Source organism: Nymphalis io, chromosome 9, assembly GCF_905147045.1.
Source record: "Nymphalis io chromosome 9, ilAglIoxx1.1, whole genome shotgun sequence".
In the NCBI taxonomy this organism is placed as follows: Eukaryota; Metazoa; Arthropoda; class Insecta; order Lepidoptera; family Nymphalidae; genus Nymphalis; species Nymphalis io.
The window spans coordinates 6,132,478-6,152,044 of NC_065896.1; the positions used below are offsets into that span (position 1 = coordinate 6,132,478).

The 19,567-nt window shown below is 31.1% G+C and overlaps 2 protein-coding genes across 2 annotated transcripts; one reads left to right on the forward strand and one right to left on the reverse strand.

The window, feature by feature from the left end:
* Nucleotides 1-220: 220 nt before the first annotated feature.
* Nucleotides 221-2,733, reverse strand: LOC126770826 (40S ribosomal protein SA). Its single transcript, XM_050490415.1, has 7 exons — nucleotides 2,655-2,733; nucleotides 2,338-2,465; nucleotides 1,912-2,145; nucleotides 1,365-1,529; nucleotides 1,037-1,198; nucleotides 611-799; nucleotides 221-362 (listed from the first exon to the last, which is right to left on the reverse strand). Exons 2-7 carry the CDS (start codon nucleotides 2,434-2,436, stop codon nucleotides 270-272), a joined length of 942 nt encoding a protein of 313 aa, XP_050346372.1. The 5' UTR covers nucleotides 2,437-2,465; nucleotides 2,655-2,733; the 3' UTR covers nucleotides 221-269.
* Nucleotides 2,734-3,633: 900 nt separating this feature from the next.
* On the forward strand, nucleotides 3,634-18,063 carry LOC126770834 (growth factor receptor-bound protein 2). The gene is made up of 6 exons (XM_050490425.1): nucleotides 3,634-3,929; nucleotides 4,015-4,112; nucleotides 4,436-4,555; nucleotides 11,163-11,328; nucleotides 14,809-14,919; nucleotides 16,408-18,063. Exons 1-6 carry the CDS (start codon nucleotides 3,852-3,854, stop codon nucleotides 16,468-16,470), a joined length of 636 nt encoding a protein of 211 aa, XP_050346382.1. The 5' UTR covers nucleotides 3,634-3,851; the 3' UTR covers nucleotides 16,471-18,063.
* The last annotated feature ends 1,504 nt before the right edge of the window (nucleotides 18,064-19,567 follow it).

Consider the following 19,567-nt stretch of genomic DNA (forward strand, 5'->3'; position numbering starts at 1 on the left):
TCGATAAAGTTCATCGAAAGAAATATCCAACTATTAAAGAAAGCATTTCCTGTATAATTGTTTCTTAAAAATTCTTTGTTTAAAAAAGGCGATAAAAATATCAACTTAAAACACAATAATCATATAAAACCAAGATAAAACCACATATTATGCATTATTATAAAGTTGATGCAGATAGGGTTTGTATAAGACACCAGAGAATGTGAAAAATAATACTAGATTATCAGATTTTGAAGTATATAATTGAATGATCATTTGAAGCCCACTGTTTATGTAGCGCTCCAGTCTTGAGAGGAACCTCCCCACGATGGGGTTGCGGTAGGAACAGGTGCAGCCACAGTTGTTCCCCACTCTTCTTGGACCTAAAAATACATATTTATTAATACAGTAAAAAATTGAAACATTTTAGCAAATATCATCCAGTATTAATTAATAATTGCTTAGTTTAAAAAAAAATTCATTTTATGTTGGAAAGTATTTTAAATTGTTTTTAAAACACAAATAGTATTAAGTTAATTTTTTTTCAACTTATTTCCATCTCTGAAAAAAAAAGATTAAACAAAGTCTCTTACATATCTTGACTTGTGATGATAAAGAGTAATCAATATACCTGAGTAGCCCAATCTTCCTGAGCAGCAGGGGCACCGAAGGTAGTAGCAGCAGCAGCAGCCGCTGTAGTAGCTGCAGCGGCAGTGGCAGCTGGTGCGGCATCTTCGGTCCAAGATGGGACTGGAACTTCTGGCTCATTCCATTCCTCGTGTACAGGAGCAGGCACATCAGGCTTGGTAGCAACAACAGCCTGAAATTGACATAAATTTGTAAAAAATTCTCTGATAAGCCAGGCGTTTTTTATTAAAATAAACAATATAATTAGTATTAGTAGTATTACATATCAAATAATGATTTACATTTAATATAGGTCTATTTTCTATAAAGACAAAAAAACTGCAATCAAATTTAAGTAACTTTTACCTGTTTCTTATTATGTATATATACACCAAATAGTAATAATGTACGTAAATCTAAAACCTGTTACCTGTTCTTTGGCTTGTTGCTCTTCCTTCTCACTTTCTTCGGGATCTCTGTAGAAGAACAGGTCAACTACAACATCCCAACGCTGATCACGTGCAAGAACACCTCTCAGGCGGAGAACTTCACGTGCAAGTAACCACCACATAAGCCCAATGGAATGAGAGGACTGAAACATTATAATTTTTTTTACAATTCTCTTATAGCTGTATGTTTTGTTCAATATAATACAAAATAAACTGTTAAGGAAACATAAAAACAAATTTAATTGCTTCTAATTTTTCTTAACATAAATGAATTTATATATATGATAGATATATGATATGATTAATTACCTTGGTGTTGCATGGAATAGCAATGTCAACAAATCTGAGTGGTGAATCAGTATTGCAGAGAGCAATTACTGGAATGTTGACATAGGAAGCCTCAGTGATGGGTTGGTGATCTTGTGCAGGGTCCAGAACAATCAAGAGACGTGGCTCTCTGAATGCAGCTTGAATCTGAAAAAGTCCTTCTCATTTATATACTATTTAACAAACACGAAATTTTGTTATTTTAAGTTTTTCAATTAATCAGAAATGAATATAATCAAACTGCATTGTAATGCAGTCAGTGGTTCCTTAGTTAAATTTATCATCATTATATTTAAATTATTTGAAATGCCTAATTTTGTTTGAATATTCATTTAAATCACCAGCAATGCCCATTTGTAAGAAATTACTAATAATCCCATTCCTATTTCCTATTTACTCCTCCAACTAAGCATAAAGCTTGCATTAGGAGTGGAGACAATAGTCACAAACCTGTGGCCTTTACATCACTAGGCGGCTTATAGAAAATTGCCTATTGACGACAATGATAACTTATTTAATAATTACTGACCTGGTTAGTGAATGCACCAGGTGTGAATCTTCCAGCGATAGGAGTAGCGCCTGTGTGTGCGGCGAATTTAAGCACGGCACGTTGACCAAAAGGACGTGAAGAGATAACGAACACGTCAGCTGGGTTCTCAATAGCAACAACAGCACGTGCAGCTAAGACGAGCTTCTCCCAGGTGCGACGCAAGTTGATCACGTGAGTACCATCAGCTCGACGCTTGTACACGTAAGTTTCCATCTAAAAACATAATAGAAGTTTCACTAATCGAAGTTTGGATGTCTAAACAGATAAACAGTATTAATGCGTCAGTTGGGAGAATAGTTCAACATAATGTTCAGTAATAAAATGGAACGGATTCTATTATCATCACAGTATATTTAATATGATGTTGAATTTATTGTGTACCTACCAAAAGAAATGTAAACTAACCTGAAAGTTGACATTCTCAGACCCAAGATGGGTGGTTGCCGCCAACATTTTGGTGACATCTTCCTCGTTGAGGGCCAACACGTCTAATCCTCCCGACATCGTTGCGTTTATTAGAGTAACGACTAAACCTGTAAAATAAGTGATAACATTGAAACTTGTACGAAGCCGCAGTTTCGACGATATTTAGTTACGACAGTAAATTTAAAAATTTATTACATTTTCACTAGAACTTGTGAAGAGCTTTTCATTAGTTCTTTACTTTAACAATAAACATGAATGATTATAATAATACATCGAAATTAAAAATTACAACTTACGCGTGTAATGCCACTGGGAGTCAATTGGACATAAAAGACCTGTCAAATTTGACAGAACCCGAACTAAGCTTTCAGTGCTGCCAGCTCGAAACGCTTAAGTTTTTTTCGGATCATCTTACTAATAATAACAATATCGTTAAGTATTATAAAATAATTTTACGCTTCTTCATTATTTTTTTCAAATAGCTCCTTTGATAACGGGATCTCTGGGTAAAGTAAAAGTGATAATAACATTCAATCCGAGTATTGTACAGTATCAGCTTTATATAATATGTATTTAATCCAATTGACCACCTAACAGTTCTAACTAATGATCCTTAAAAAATCCCTAAAAAAAATTGAGAAATAAACGATAATATCCGTATACACATTATAATTTTAATTTATACCAACACTTTAAGATATAATATAGCAAGTTATTTATGTACATGAAAAATACTAAAGGTATACAATAACATCTATTAACACAGAAGTAAAGGCGTTTGGCTTGATTTTTATTGTATTACAATATTACTAAATCATTATTTAAAAAAAAAACATAGCTTAAAAATCTTATTTAATCTATGTTAAGTCGAGATGAGCTGCATATATATTTATACTTTTTAAATAATCAATATTGAAGCTTAATAAAAATTGAGCATTATTTTTGCATTATTTTTTATCAATATGAACAATATTTTTAAATGCGCTACATTATTACACCTTCTAATATAACTACTAACAACACCAAATTTTAGTTCTTTCAAAGGCGGTATATTGTCTACGGCTATCTACTATTAAAATTGAACTCTTGTAATTTAAGCCTAGTTTTTTTTTTCATTTATCTTAGGATAAATATTTTGACCAAAATTATAGTCCTCACTTTAAACTAACAATAATATTTAGCAATAATTTATTTAAAAGTTACAATCAATTTTATTTAAAAAAAAATACATATATTTGTTGACATTGGCAGCACCAGAAATTATATGCATAGAAATGTGTGTGAAATTGTGAATGACTTATGTGTAGCTCGAGTACGGATAAAATAGTTTCACTTATTTGCACGTACTAAAAATAGTTTTTATACTTTTTTAATAAACAATACATGCATTATGATTACTTTACTTTCTTGACCATAAGTGCTATTATAAATTTGCATACTTTGTGAGTTATTTCGGTGATCAGTGACATTAGAGTGAAGTGCCTAATTTGAACATGGAGGCTGTAGCAAAACACGATTTCACTGCAACTGCTGATGATGAACTCAGTTTTAAGAAGAACCAAGTCCTTAAAGTAAGTGTCTGGTTAGCCGATTCCAATTTGAACAAATTTTATTCTCATTGGTGACAGGTTCCTTCTAGAATTTTTGTTATTGCAGATACTTAACATGGAGGACGATATGAATTGGTATAGGGCTGAATTGGATGGCAAAGAAGGTCTTATACCTAGTAACTATATTCAAATGAAAAGTCATAGGTAAGCCTTAATTTTATACACGTTATTAGAGTTCAAGTATTTAAAGAACGAAAATTGTAACAAATGTCAGTTCAGGTTACCATTTAGTTTAAAAACATATTTTCCTGTTTTTAATGTAATTTTCACAAATTGTAAAACTGTGTCATTAGTTTACATTATTTTAAATTAACTTTATCAAATGCAAATAAAATACTTAAAAGAACATGAAAGTCATGATATGCTTAAATTTAAAATCAAATTGCTAGATATATACTTAATTTTAATAAAAGTGTAACCATATATCATAACTATGATAGATATCAGCATTAATTATTCTATTACAGTTGGTATTATGGTAGAATCACAAGAGCAGATGCCGAAAAACTGTTAGCAAATAAACCAGAAGGTGGTTTTCTCATAAGGATCAGTGAATCTAGCCCTGGTGACTTCTCCTTATCAGTGAAGTAAGTTTTACTTATTATGAATACTTTAATTTAATTGTAATTCTTATGAAAACAATTTGACAAAATTCTAAGACATTTGTTCTTTAAAATTATGTATAATATCAGAATATTTTCTATTAAACTTTAGCCATGATGATCTGTTTTGCAGTAAAATTAATTTAGAAATTTTAATGTACTCATGTCATAGAATTTTTATACAAGTATAATATAAAAGTAGAAAAAAATAAATAAAAATTGGGTTAGCAAATTTAAACAAAAATTAAATTTGTTTGATTTTAATATAGAAAATAAAGTCCACTCTTAATATTCATGTAGATTTATTTTATTTTTACATCAATTATTTAGATATAAACATATTTTATCATATCATTTTTTCTACAATATTTTTATCACTGTGTTCATATTCAGTCATCAATAGTGTGTGTAATATAAAACAATGTAAAGATTTCCTAGAACTGTTAATAGTATAATTGTAGCACAATAACAAATGATATATATCATAGCAGTGTGTAACAATTATATACTTAAGTTTGTGATCGTATATCTAATTCTAAAGAAAGTAAAGTAAAGAGATTCTATATATATATATATGATACATATTTTACTTAACTACCTCATTGGTCTAGCCTATAAGGCAGTAGATCCAAAGGTCCTATCAGATTCAGAGAATGAAGTCAAGTCAAACTTGTGCTATGTATATGTCTGATATGTCCTGAGCAGTTGGTTAATGTCTCTTGAAAATGCCCACCATGGCTGAAATTGGTCAAGAGGTCATCAATTACTGAAGTATATGTATTAGTAGAAAAACTCAAGCAAATAAATGATAAAGTTAGCTCCATGCTAATGAAAAGTAGTCACTGTCCATTAAAATAGATATTTAGAGAATTTTTTCTCAATAATCTGCTTATTATGTTATTAGTAATTATGCCCATTGTGTCAGTAAATACAATTAATATTATAGGAACTGTAAATATTATGCCAGTTCTATGTATTACTCGTATGTGTTGTAGTTTAATATTTACTATAATTTTAACTTATGAAGGAAATAATATTTTTAAATTAAAAGTATTAGATATCAGTTTATAACTTTAAATTTTAAATTTACCTACTCCTCAAAAAGGGACAGGAGGACTTAGCCCAGCAGTGGGACATTAACAGGCTGTTACTGTACTGTACATTTTACATATGAATAAATTGTTATGATTTGTATGAATATACAATCTGAGACTAAATTCCTGTTTTAATATATGTATGTAAACAGTTGAAAAGTTGTTGAATATTTTTGACAATTTCATTAAAATCGATCATGTTGTTTCCATATGATGGATGAATAAACTGATTGCCTGTTTTGTGTGGCGAAACGATGTACCCACAATTTATATTTATAAAAATCACATATTGTGATGATTCATCATCATTTTTATTATATGTACAAATTAATAACTTAGTAAGATGCTATCCTCCTATTTGCCTGAAATTATATCTGCGGTAATGTTGTAAACCTTTGAACCTTATATAATCCACTATTTTCGAATAGTGGCGGCAGGTGTTTGTCTTCTATACCACTGACATTGTTTATGCAATGAAAATATTATGATGGTAGGTTGAGTAGTTAAGATGTGCAAGTCTAACAAACATCAAACTGACTTTCGCATTTATGATATTAGTTAGGATAACATTACTTTTCAACTCATACAAATTTGTACAATCCTAAAATAATTAAAAGTAAACTTTCGAAAATACAGTCATGTAGTTCAGTTGTTGACTTTTCACATATATTAAATCGTAGTTGTTAATTATATAGCGTTTTATTTAAAATTAATAAGGTGTACTTTTACTCTGCTCGATACTTATTTGCACACGTTTTTATGGATAAAGGATTTGGGAATACGGTATAACCTCCCTCGGGAACCTATTCAATTCCCAGATTATGAGTGTTTTATATGTTGACCCAACGTCTAAGCTACCTTACCGACTTTTATTAGAATTCATTGAATGGTTTTTGCTTACCCGAAAAGCATCGTATTTTAAAAAAAAAGGATATTCGTACTAATACTTGCTTTTTGTAAATAAAAATCACATAAAAAACACTGACCTATTGCAGTTTTATAATATATGTATAAACTACGTTCATATAAACAATTATAATAAAGAAAATCTTGTATATCGTTGTGACTATTAATTTAGAAATAGGGTGATCAACCTTATCTTTCTCCTGCAGTTCGCTGTCTCACTCAACAATTCTATTGGCGGTTAAATTACTTAATAAAAAAATTACACTCGTTCTTCAATACGTGACTCACACTTATTTATTGCAATTTATTTCCTAATAATGCTTTTTACTTACTTACTTTAATACTTTTATTGTACATCACACCACAAAGAGATAAATACAAAACATGTATATTGCCTAAATAAATGTACAATTATGGCGACCTTATCGCTACATAGCGATCTCTTCCAGGTAACCGAGTGTAAGTAATTACAGATAGGATATGGGGTAGGTGGTGGTATGAATAAAATAATATTAATATTTAATTAAAACAAAACCAATTATTAAATGTAAATATAAAATACATTATATTATCAGTACATACAAAATTATAAGTATATAATATAAATACATACTATATACAGCAACAACGAATAAAACGATAAGTCCTCAAACATAACAAAAAAGAAAAAAGAAAAGCAGATGACTAATGATAAGGCATATGAGACAAAAAGTGATCTTCACAAGTTTTTTAAAAATATTTATAGATTTGGCCTCCCGAATATTTATAGGAAGATCGTTCCAGAGTTTAATAGCTTGAATTGTAAAAGAATTACTATAAAATGATGATTTATGTTCGGGCACTTTTAAAATCCATCTCTTCACAGAACGAACTACTTCTCCAGGATTTCCTAAAAGTAAAAATTTCTCCTTCAAGTAAGGGGGAGTATAAGGGTGAAACAACACGCAGTACAGAATAGACAGGATGTGCATATTCCGGCGAAGTCGAATGGGTGACCAATTAACACGAGAACGAAATTGTGAAATGTGGTCATATTTGCGTAATCCAAATATAAACCGAATAAATGTATTTTGAAGTCTCTCAAGCTTAGTTAATTCGTCTTCGATTAAGTCAACAAAGCTTGCGTCAGCATAATCAAGGATAGGAAGGAGTAGAGTCTGTGCGAGCATAATTTTAGTAGGAATTGGAAGAAAATGTCGGAGACGACGAAAAGACCTCAGCGCAACAAACACCTTCCTGGTGATCTCATTTACATGGCGAGTCCAGCTAAGAGTGTTATCAAGGAAAACTCCCAAGTTTTTAACACAATCGCAATAAGGGATGACAATATTGTCAAACATTATTAATGGCAAGGAAGACCAGTCAACTTTTGATAATTGTTTCCGGCTGCCAATTATTATGGCTTGAGATTTGCTAGGATTAACATTAAGACCAAAAGATTTACTCCACTCAAGAATGGTATTGAGGTCGTTATTCATCCTTGCGATAGCCAACGGAAGATTCTTCAAAGTCGACTGGGTGTAAATCTGGACATCGTCTGCATACATGTGGTAGAGAGAGGATAGGTTATGAGTAATCGAATTGATGAAAATAGAGAAGAGTAACGGAGACAACACGCCGCCCTGCGGTACGCCAGCAGAAATATCGCGCCATGATGAGTAAGTATCATCAGTGCGAATACGCTGCCGACGACCACGAAAGTAACTGTTAAACAAGTCAATGACTGCAGGAGATACGTTAAGAGAACGCAGCAGACTAAATAGGACATCAAAATCAACACTATTAAAAGCATTGCTGAAATGCAACAAAGTCATAATGGTGAGTTGCATATTGTCCATACCCCATCGAATGTCATCAGTAACTTTTATAAGGGCAGTAACCGTACTATGTCCAGGGCGAAAGCCAGATTAGCAGGGATTGAGCAAATTGTTCTTGTTTAGGAAGAGATTTAATTGAAAGTGAATTACTTTTACTTAGTGTTTTGTTTGCTTTTTAAAAAAGAGAGTTGCGTTTATTATTTTGATGCTCAATAAGTTTGGCTTTGAAGCCTTGATGACTGAATTGCACCACGACGGCCTATCAATGAAGACTAACCAATTGCATAGTCTTATGAGACTACAACCTGACACTTTCGGAGAGGGATCAGGAGGATCAACTCCGGTATTATTGCTGGCTCGCTTTCCAAAGCAAGGGAGTACAACACTGCCAAATTCATAACTCCTAGTTATAAAGTATATATAGTAACATAACGCTAGTAGAAACCTAAACCTTTTTATGGCACAAACCGTGTTTCGTCAAGTCTGGACGCGACAGTTAATTAATATATATTTGAGTCACTATAATATTACTGACGGGTATTTAATAATGTTTCATCTAAAGAAATAGATAATATGTAGAACATGTATAACAATTTAATCATTGAAATTATAAAACGAGACAATATTATGACATAAATTTTTTTAAATTGAAAATTTAACATTTCATAGACATAAATCATTATTAAATTCGGAAGTCGTTAGAGATGCAAATTTAGCTTACAATTAGATCAATTTTAAAGATTAGTAATGAAATGCTGAAGGATTGAACCCCAAATGTGGTTGTATGTAGGTATAAATCTTATAAACGAAATAATCGATTGAAGTTAAAAATTATATAATAATACATTATTAGTTTGCGAATAATAACAACGAACCATTTCAAATTAACGTGACTAATTTCGCATAGGAGGAGGACAATGTTATATCCCAATCATGAATAATCCAATTTTGTGATGACCTGTTTTAATTAATTAAAATCAATTAAGTTATTTTGAAACGGTAATCTGGATCAGTGGTTTCATGGTTTGTTATATATTTTATATGAAAAAAAACAAAAACATTCCATATAATTTCCTGATATTTGATCGATCGAAGATGCGTTTACGTTATTTTCAATACAAAGAAATATTATACATACTCTCGAAAAAATTTAAATCTTCTGCCTACTTTAAATGCCTTTCTCCTAAAAACATTATCATATTTTATTAGTAGTTTTTTTTTTTATATATTTGACTCTTTGACGTAACTGATACGTGGTCCAAGAATTTCTCCAAGAAACTCTCAGCCAAGAAATATATATGTAGAAATATAATGTGAGATTATATTATATGGCATTCTCTATTATATTATTTCTCTAGTGAATATTTTCATACAATTTTCTCGGTACACCATTAACCCGTTCTGTATCGCGCTGCGTGAATCAACCTACGTGAGAGCTGAAACCAGTTTTCGTCTATTGCTGATTCATACGTAATTTTGCTCGATTTATATTGAGGCCTTCTATTTTTTTATATAAAAAAAAAACGTTCAATAGATACGAGGACAGATGTCAAAAAATACTTTCACCTGCCATGTTCATGCTTTGTTTAACATTGAGGTGGCCACACTTGTTTTATGTTTGAGTAAATAAAAAAAAACACGGGAACTTTATTAACCTTTTTGGGCCACCAAATGGGCTACCTGATGGGAAGTGATCACCACCGTTTATAGACATTGGCGATGTAGGAAATATTAATCGTTTCTTACATTGTACACCAAATTATGCGTCAGAAAATAAATGATAAAGTTGGTTTATTTGAATATAGCAATGAATACATCACGTCGAGGACAACTGCCCACAATCTAGGGAAACCATGTGGTATACAGCTTACTTGTAATTTACCGTAAAACACATAAATCGTTTAAATAAGATTCACACACTTAGTGCTCTTCTATCAAGAACTTGCTTTTATGTGGGTTCATTTTATTGTTTTGGCATAAAAAGAGACCGACTCTCCTTCTCCTGTCTATGAATTATAACTATGGAAAAATTGACATCGATCCGAAAGCAAGATACCGACCAAATCGCAGTTCAAATATTCGTGTTCATAATAATAGTAAGGTTTTGATATAATAGCGTACGAAGAAAAATTAGACGATAAGAATTTATCTTTAGGTACTTCGTAACATACTCTATGTACAAGGCATTCCAATAACTCTTGTGGGTGTTGCCGAGTACAAAGCGACGTTTTAACGTTATTATTTTAGATCTGCATTCTAACAAATCAAGCTGGATAATCTATTTTCGCTCATCGGTCTGTCGTTCGTATCTACAGTTAAGAATACTGTGGTTTAGACCGTTTTTATTTGCAACCTTACAATGAACTATGTTAGCTAAAAAAAATTAAAATATTTGTGTTAATATGAATAAACATATAAGACCGTTCGAAAAATATTTTATATTGTAATTAACTTGTTTAATAAAAGGAACTGAATATTCATGATTATACGATTATATGATTTACATAAATTATATATAAATATTTCTATATTGAACACAATTTCTAAAATATATCTCGTTAGAAAGACTTGTCGTTTAATATTTATCTACGACTAGCTACCCGACCAGGCTTTGCACGGGTACAATAAAGGTCTGCATAAAACTAAATATTGAATAAAAAATATTTATTTTTATTTAATCTATGATCATAAATAATACATTTTGATAAGTTTTTAAATTTTGTATCAATGGTTATAAAAACAATTCTTTTAAACTAACATATTACCCCTCCACAGATGTCCGGACGGAGTGCAACATTTCAAGGTTCTGCGTGACGCATCTAGCAAGTTTTTTCTATGGGTGGTGAAATTTAACTCGTTGAACGAACTGGTCGATTATCATCGTACGGCATCCGTCAGCCGCCTTCAAGATGTTAAACTTCGAGATGTTGTGCCTGAAGAGGTGAGCTATAATTTATTGTATTTACGATTTCCGCCGCGTGGGTTAGGAGCGCGAAGTTTTCATAAAATCGATTTTTTTCAGTAAGAAATATTAATTTTTTGTGTTCAAAAGTGTGGTCATGTTGATTTAAGTATACGTCAGTATATATATATATATAAACTATTATCATTTCAAATAAAATAAAATAAAACTACAATGATTGATATCAATAATATACTAAATACTTAACTAAATAAATAAACGATAATATTGTCATTTTGACGTCTATATTTATGTCAAAGCAGAAACTAAATGTTAATAATAATATTATTTAATAAAATACGGTCCAATAATGTATGTAATAAAACGGGTTATTATATTTGTCAAAGAATTTTAAAAATACCACTAGGTATATTTTTTATCAAGTAAAATAAATTACTATCTTTAAATTATTATCTGAAGAATATCTATACTAAAATTTGCGAAGCTAAAACGTTCTAGGCGTTGAGAGGTTATCTTTTTACTTGAAATAAATTTTTGACTACGTTTGTAGTAGTTTTAATTCCAAAAATGAAAAACTTATTTTAATGTTAGCAAGTGATAAACTAAGTTTATAATGAATCTTTCACAATACCCTTAGACTTTTCCATAATTTCACAATTCCCTGGTTATATAAGAGACATATTTACAATGATGAATGAATGAATGTAATTCATTTTAATTTATTACAGCTATACTTACCTACTACACTAACACGTGGGTTTGTGAAAAAATAACAATTTGAACTATGCGTTTAATAGATATATTAGAGGGAGATTTGTCTTGTCTTCGAAATATTTTCTTGTTTTCTTACTTCATTTAGGAAAACGAGAGAAGCTAGCGAGCGAGTCGGATGTCGCTAACTTTGAGTTAGTGGTTGGCGAAGTAGTAATACAATTATAATATACATTATAAAAATGTATACGTTCTTGTCTATGACCAAGCAGTAATGACGTAAAAGTTTCTTATCAATCGAATTAGTATTTATTACGTGAATTTATAATGAATATACCTCTATAATATTATAGTCTGGTAGGATGTTTATTAATCGGAATTTCCGTATATTGTCTTATGACGGTTGTGAGAAAAAATGCTCGAAGCGGATCGACACCGTAAACACTGAACTTAAAATAACTGCAATATACAACACTACTAGCTTTATATATATATAAAAGTGGTTTTTGTTTATCTGTCGCATTCTGTAAAAATTTTGTTAATTATTTAGTGACTTTGTTATAAAATCCATTGTCCAATGAAATGACATCTTTTATTTTAAAAATTATGAATTTAAGGTTTATATATTTCTATGAATAGGTTTACTGGATTGGCATTATTGGATAAAGTTATATTACGAAATTTATTTAAAAATGTTTAAAAATCAATAGTTTAGACATTCTTAAGATAATATCGAGAAATTTGTGATTATCTCTTTCTAACATGTTATAAGTGTTTCCTTGAAGCTCACGGGTGATATTCGCCGTCCTAGCTTAATTATGTTCAATCGGAATAGTTGATTCATTATGTCAGCCACACCTACCCGCTGGGCGCTAACCTAATCTAAAATGCGACAAACAATTACAATTTTAGCTCTAGTCTAAAATTCTATGAGACCATGTGCTCTTCAAGAACCGCCGGACTAATTCCATTAGTCTTTTAATGGACAATCAACTAAAATTATATGTCCCGTCCGTTTATATAAAACGTTCTATAATATAATTCATCTATATTATTTACACAAAGTGTTCTATCTATTGGAGTATATTACATATGAAGCCATTTTTAATACTGTGAAGTATTAATACTACTAAGATCGAAACAAATATTTAAATATTATATTAAACAATATTCGAATTAAATGAAAGCGAGTCGCATCGCTACTTCTATATGAACATGCAAAACTTAACACAGCGAAGTTGTAGGAATATACTAAATTGAATATAGTACAGTTGACACTAATTTAATTTTAATTGTTATTAAAACACATTTATAAGTTATATTTTAATGTGAAGATACAAAAATGCTATACCTCATTACAAAACAGCCAGCGATGTGTTAATTCTAAAAATTCTGAAAAGGACTTGGCGGTCGATTTTCCCTGGTTCAATACATTAGCGTGATAACGGAGCGTGTAAATATTGTGGCATGACCCTGATAAAGAAACAAAAATAACTCGGTCAGAGTGTAGGCATGTATATCTATAATCTACTAGTTACTGAGCAATAGTCGTAGTAAACCAAGAACAGCGGCGATCGAATACAAATTGTCCGATCATGTGTGTCTCTATTTATAGCAATTGTTGCAGAGATCACGTAGTCTCGCGGTTTCCGAGATGATGCATTATTTTTTTTATATATCATTAATTATATGTTATAAAGTTCTAAATTTAAAACGTAACGGTTATCGTTATATATTTTATTCGAAAATTTAAATACTAAGAATATAAATTAAATAATGGAGAAAGTATTTTATAGTACGAGTTCGATTTTTAAAATTTACGCATAGCTAAAATTTTAACTCCGATTCAATCTCGCTTAATGTAACACAAGTGAATCGAATTATTAACGTGTGTTACATGCTCAAAATACTTACGGTTTTATGTATAAATGTTGTTTTTCCTAAACATTTACTTATTAGTAAAACAATTCTGTATTCTTCCCTCGAATGTCAAATCAATCATGACAGAAAGAGAGAAAAGTGTTTAAAAAAAACCGTTTAACAACGTTTTTAAGTAAGGCCGGTAATGTCTTATTTACTTTGTAGCTATGACAAATCACGGTGAGACATTAATGATAGTTTGAATTACCAATTTATTCTATTATTTACCGAGGATGTAATTATACGCAACGCAAAGGTGCTATAAATGATTAAATTAATAAGTAAAATGTAAACACTTAATCGTTTCTACGATTTCATGAGAATTATTCAAATAAGGACTATTATTTATTTATTAGGAAGTTCAACGTTATATACTAAGAAATGCATTTTCATAATGAGTAAAAATAGTGTTACATAGTATATACCAATCATAGACTAACTTAATATTCAAATAAAAGTGTTAACAAAATATATAAATTATATTATTTTCTTTAATTATCTTTATTATAATAACAGTTACTTTTATAACCCATAATATGATTGCTTTTATTATATAAGGTAGTTATTTAATTCAATTTCATCAAAATTAAATTTTAATATCATTTGTAAGGTGTCCTTTTAATAAATTACAAATTCTTTTCAAGAGTATTTATTATCTGTGTTATTTCGTTATTTCAAATGCGAAAATTATTTATTTTGCAAACAAATAATATAAATAATATAAAAAATATATAAACGATCATAAATAGAAAAAAAAAAGAAAAATAATCTTTTGTATTTTTTTTTAATATACCAACATTGATATTAAAATATTGAAAAAGACATTTAAGGTAATATTAATTAAGATTGTACGTTTAACATTTACAGATGCTGGTCCAAGCTCTGTACGACTTCACTCCACAAGAGGCGGGCGAGCTGGAGTTCAGGCGCGGTGACGTCATCACGGTCACTGACCGCTCCGACCAGCACTGGTGGCAGGTGTGTTAATATTCATCATGTATTACTACTAATAAAGAAAATTAATTCAATAGATAAAGTATAATCTGAAAATATATAATTCTATGAATTGTATCTTGGTAGTTTCTAGTGACCTCTGTTTGAAGTAAAAATGGTTGCCGTTTTATTAAGTGGTAGCAGTTCTCCATGGTTTTAGCCGCGTTGCAATTCGTATTTTTTTTTATAGAATAGGGCCACCTACCTCATGGTAAGTAAGTGTTCATCACCGCTCATAGACTTGAGATTGTAAAAAATATCATCATCCCTTTCATTGCCAATGCAGCACCAACCTTGGAAACTAAGATGTTATGTGTCTCGTGCCTGTATTTACACTGGCTCACTCACCCTTCAAATCGGAACACTCTTAAGTACTGCTGTTTTGCGGTAGAATATCTGTTGAGTGGCCGTTACCTACCCAGAAGGGTTTACAAGTAACATGGAATATTAAAAACTCTTAAAACTTAACAATATTGTTGGAAGCAAGACAACACTTACAATATCCCGAGAGAATTTCAAACCCTGAAAATAGTTTTTAGTTATTATATTTACTTACCTATACCTAAAATATCTGTAAGTAAATATGTATGACATTTCTTACAATGCCAATGTCTAAGGGCGTTTGGTGACCATTTACCATCAGGTGGCCCATATGCTCGTCCGCCTACGCCTATGCCAACAAATGAATCAATGTCAACAAAACAATTTAATTAAGATCTCCATATATATACATAACGTTTGTTTTTGTGAAAGGTCAAATGAAACACGATGACACTCGGATTGCCTGGAAATATATTAATTGAATGGCGCGTTAGGTATTTTGTCACTAGACGGCGCCGTGATGAGCCGTAACGTGTTTCATTATACCTTAATTAGGTATTATCTATACTGGTGGTAGGGCTTTGTGCAAGCTCGTCTGGGTAGGTACCACCCACTCATCAGATATTCTACCGCAAAACAGCAGTACTTGATATTGTTGTGTTCCGGTTTGAAGGGTGAGTGAGCCAGTGTAATTACAGGCACAAGGGATATAAAATCTTAGTTCCCAAGGTTGGTGGCGCATTGGCTATGTAAGCGATGGTTGACATTTCTTACAATGCCAATGTCTAAGGGCGTTTGGTGACCACTTACCATCAGGTGGCCCATATGCTCGTCCGCCTTCCTATTCTATATCTATGTATGTATGTATGTATGTATGGATTATCTATGTATGAATAGGGAAATACAAAACAGTTCATTAACTTTTTCTCCTCTGTTTGTGGTTACTATTGATGTGTTGTAATATTTTGAAACATTCTTAGTCATAATACATATATTTTTTTCGTCAAATTTTCGTCGATTGAGCGAACACTGTACAGTATAAATGTAATGCATAATCAGATCTTGTTCTTTAAGGATAGAAAACTATTATGTGTGTGCGCGTGCTCTCGCCTCTATAATATATAAATTATATAATTTTGTTCAATGTTCCAGGGTGAGATAGCACACCGTCGTGGGCTGTTCCCGGCGTCGTACGTGACCGCCTATCACTCATAGTGCCCGCCAGCTTGCCTCCGCTCGACCGACGCGAGCCATCCCTCCTGCGACCCCTCGCCCCCCGCGCACCCCACTCGCACTCCCCCTCACGCTCCACCAACCCCCGCACGAACCCACAGCAGGTGAACCATTCTCCTGCGCCAGGAACCGAGGCACGCTGTCGAGTTGCCGACACAATGGGTCTAAGTTTCGAGTGTTTTATGGTGCTTTTTGTCATACAGCTATTTTGATATTACGGTTTGAATAAACACGTTATTCGGCTCGGACCGCTCGCGGCTCGATCGCGAACTTTGTTTTACCAGTACAAAACTTCCCCGTTACTTTCCCATTGTTCCCTCATTATTGTGACGAATTTATTTCCTTTACTAATCGTGACAAATTGCCGGATGAACGTGTGTTTCGTCCGATTGAACGTGCCAGAATGTTATTTTAGATGTTTTTTTTTTAATATATGCTTAGTAATAAATATATTAAGGGATCAAATCTGATATCGACATCGCTATCGCTAATATTCCCTTATAATAGATTTCAAATTAATGTGATTTTTAAAGTATGAACATTATTTATCCCTTGTTAGTTATAATGCTCATTTTTTAAATATTTACCATTTTATTTGTTAGTTAAGTCATAGTTTTAAGTTTGTTTGGTTTTTTATAATTTCGTAACCAATACAAGTATATAATCTGGTACGGTAGACATATTATAAGATATCCATATAAATGGTAGCGTCCTCTAAAGCTTAGTGCTCCTAGAAGTAGGCTCGGATTTGTGTTGCGCACAAAACGGTGAACGCGTATAGTGTGCCTGTAATCGTTTTTATATTGACGATATTTGGTTGATTGGACGAATGTACAGCGAGGTGTTTTAGATCAATATATACTATCCATGTATTTTTTAAATATTAAATTGTGCTTATAACAAAATGCTTTTGATGTGTTTATTTGAATGGAATTCGTTACCCGTTTTAGTGTTTTACAAATTAATTCGTAAAAAGTTATGCGTATAATTCAATACGTTTAATCTAAAATATTGTAAGGACGGTGTAGTTGTAAGGCTACAGACACTGATAGCGGTCGACGGCGTTCGTTCGTCACACGTCGCACGTGTCGACACGCAGCCCGCACCTCCGCCGAGGCGCGCGTCTCAGTGTACTTAGTTAGCGTTTAACGATATAGTCAAGAATTTGAAATTAAACTCGAGTGCTCGTTAATTCAATTTAGATATTTATTTTTGTTATTGTAACCGAAAAATTGCTATATTTATCGAAACCTAATAAAAATTTTTTACTTATAATCGTGACGTAATTCATCGACGATATGACGCAATATCCCTAATATTGATAAATTTTAACGGAATGTAACTTTGAGCGAAGCATTTAACTGTGTGTATTATAGAATAAGTTTTTTATCGCAACGCACATGTGAAGTTCACGATCACTGTGCTTCTCGCCGTGACGTAGAGTATGAAGGCATGTCTTAATATTGAAATGGAAGTGCTAATCTATAATAATCAAATATTTAAAATAGTTAAGTTATGATTCTCCAATATTGTGGAAGATGTATAATATTTTTTACTAATAAATTTAATATTGTACATTCCGAGTTTTACTTCCCTTAAATTTCCCTTTTTTTATTTAATTAATTAATCTTCCCAATATTGAGTAACTTTTCAAGACGCATATTCTTTTTTGGTAATCATAAGTTAAATTTGTTTATGAAATTTATAATAAATGAAGTTTGTATTGGAATTTAAAAAGCGTCTATAGCGCAATTGTTAACGGTCCACCGTAAAAGTCGCAGGTTCGATAGTGACAAATTTTTTTTTAAAGTAGCACATGTCACTTTGTTTTAATATTTTTTTACAATTTTTATTCAACATTGAGATATGTAAATTTAATACAAATTAATCATTTGAAGATGACGTCAATAGCTGTTTTGAACCAGCAATTAATTGGCTTCAATCAATCAAATCAATTGGCAATCACATGCACGTTTATGTAGCCCACTTGTAGATATCTCGAAGTTTTCACTTAAGGTGATACAAAAACATTGTCTCTCAAAATTGTAAGAAAATAACAATATGAGAAACATATTTACAATACATTTATTTTAATATATGTTTGAATAACCCAGTTCGAAAAAAATAAAACAGTTTTTTTTTTTTTTAACAATAAATAATTTAATATTTCTATGAAATACTACGAATAACATCACATTTTTATTACATATTATAGCAACCAACAATTTAACTACATTCTTATACTCATTTGTATAAGCTTTTCCCGTACAAAACTTGTACTATGTCAAGAAATATTTATCATTCGCGTTGTGCAGATCTTTATAACAATAACATTAAACCAGGTACACACGTTTTAATATAATGTAATATATTATTTTTTTATGGATAATTTGGATAATGCAACACATTACATAATATATTGCTATATAACTTGCCATACATAAAATTGTAATTAAAAAAATACATTGGCCATTATGTTATTTAAACAAACATTTTTATTACAAATTATTTTTATGATAAATTACAGTAAATTTGTGAAATATTGTTTTTTATTATTTTTATATTTAATTAAGTCTTGTTCGTAGTATATAATATATCGCCGATGTGCCACTGTGATATATACTTTCCTTGTGTGTAGGGACAAACATTTACTTAATTTTTAAACACATAAGAATATGAAATATTTGCACGTCAAGCAAGTTAAATATTATAAAATATTACCTATGTGTAATATTCGATGCCATAAGAACACAATGCGCTTTATTTTCTGCTTTATATTATTACCTTTTTATTATAGTTAATATTACTTTGCTTTTTGAAATAACGATACATGAAGAAAAGTTAAGAAAGTAAGGCCCGCCTTAACTATACGCGGAATGCGGATGCTTAAAGTGACAGTTACATTTGGTATCGCATGTCTGGTCCCCGTTTTATAGAAGATTCATTTTTCGAGTCGTCATTGAATAATTGTTGTAGTCAAATATTCCGCCAAAAATGTTTCTAAATAAATAAGTAACTTGATACCTTTAAGAACAAAAATTAAAATTTACCTAACACCTAAAATAACTGTCTTTTTTAA

Excerpts from the sequence above, each read along its gene's own strand:
- LOC126770826 (XM_050490415.1), bottom strand. The coding sequence starts at position 2,436 with ATGTCGGGAGGATTAGACGTGTTGGCCCTCAACGAGGAAGATGTCACC. Across the intron at positions 2,146-2,337 it reads CTGAGAATGTCAACTTTCAG|ATGGAAACTTACGTGTACAA; the intron begins GTTAGTTTACAT and ends TTATGTTTTTAG. Across the intron at positions 363-610 it reads AGGAAGATTGGGCTACTCAG|GTCCAAGAAGAGTGGGGAAC; the intron begins GTATATTGATTA and ends ATGTATTTTTAG.
- LOC126770834 (XM_050490425.1), top strand. The coding sequence starts at position 3,852 with ATGGAGGCTGTAGCAAAACACGATTTCACTGCAACTGCTGATGATGAA. Across the intron at positions 3,930-4,014 it reads AGAAGAACCAAGTCCTTAAA|ATACTTAACATGGAGGACGA; the intron begins GTAAGTGTCTGG and ends TTGTTATTGCAG. Across the intron at positions 14,920-16,407 it reads CCGACCAGCACTGGTGGCAG|GGTGAGATAGCACACCGTCG; the intron begins GTGTGTTAATAT and ends TCAATGTTCCAG.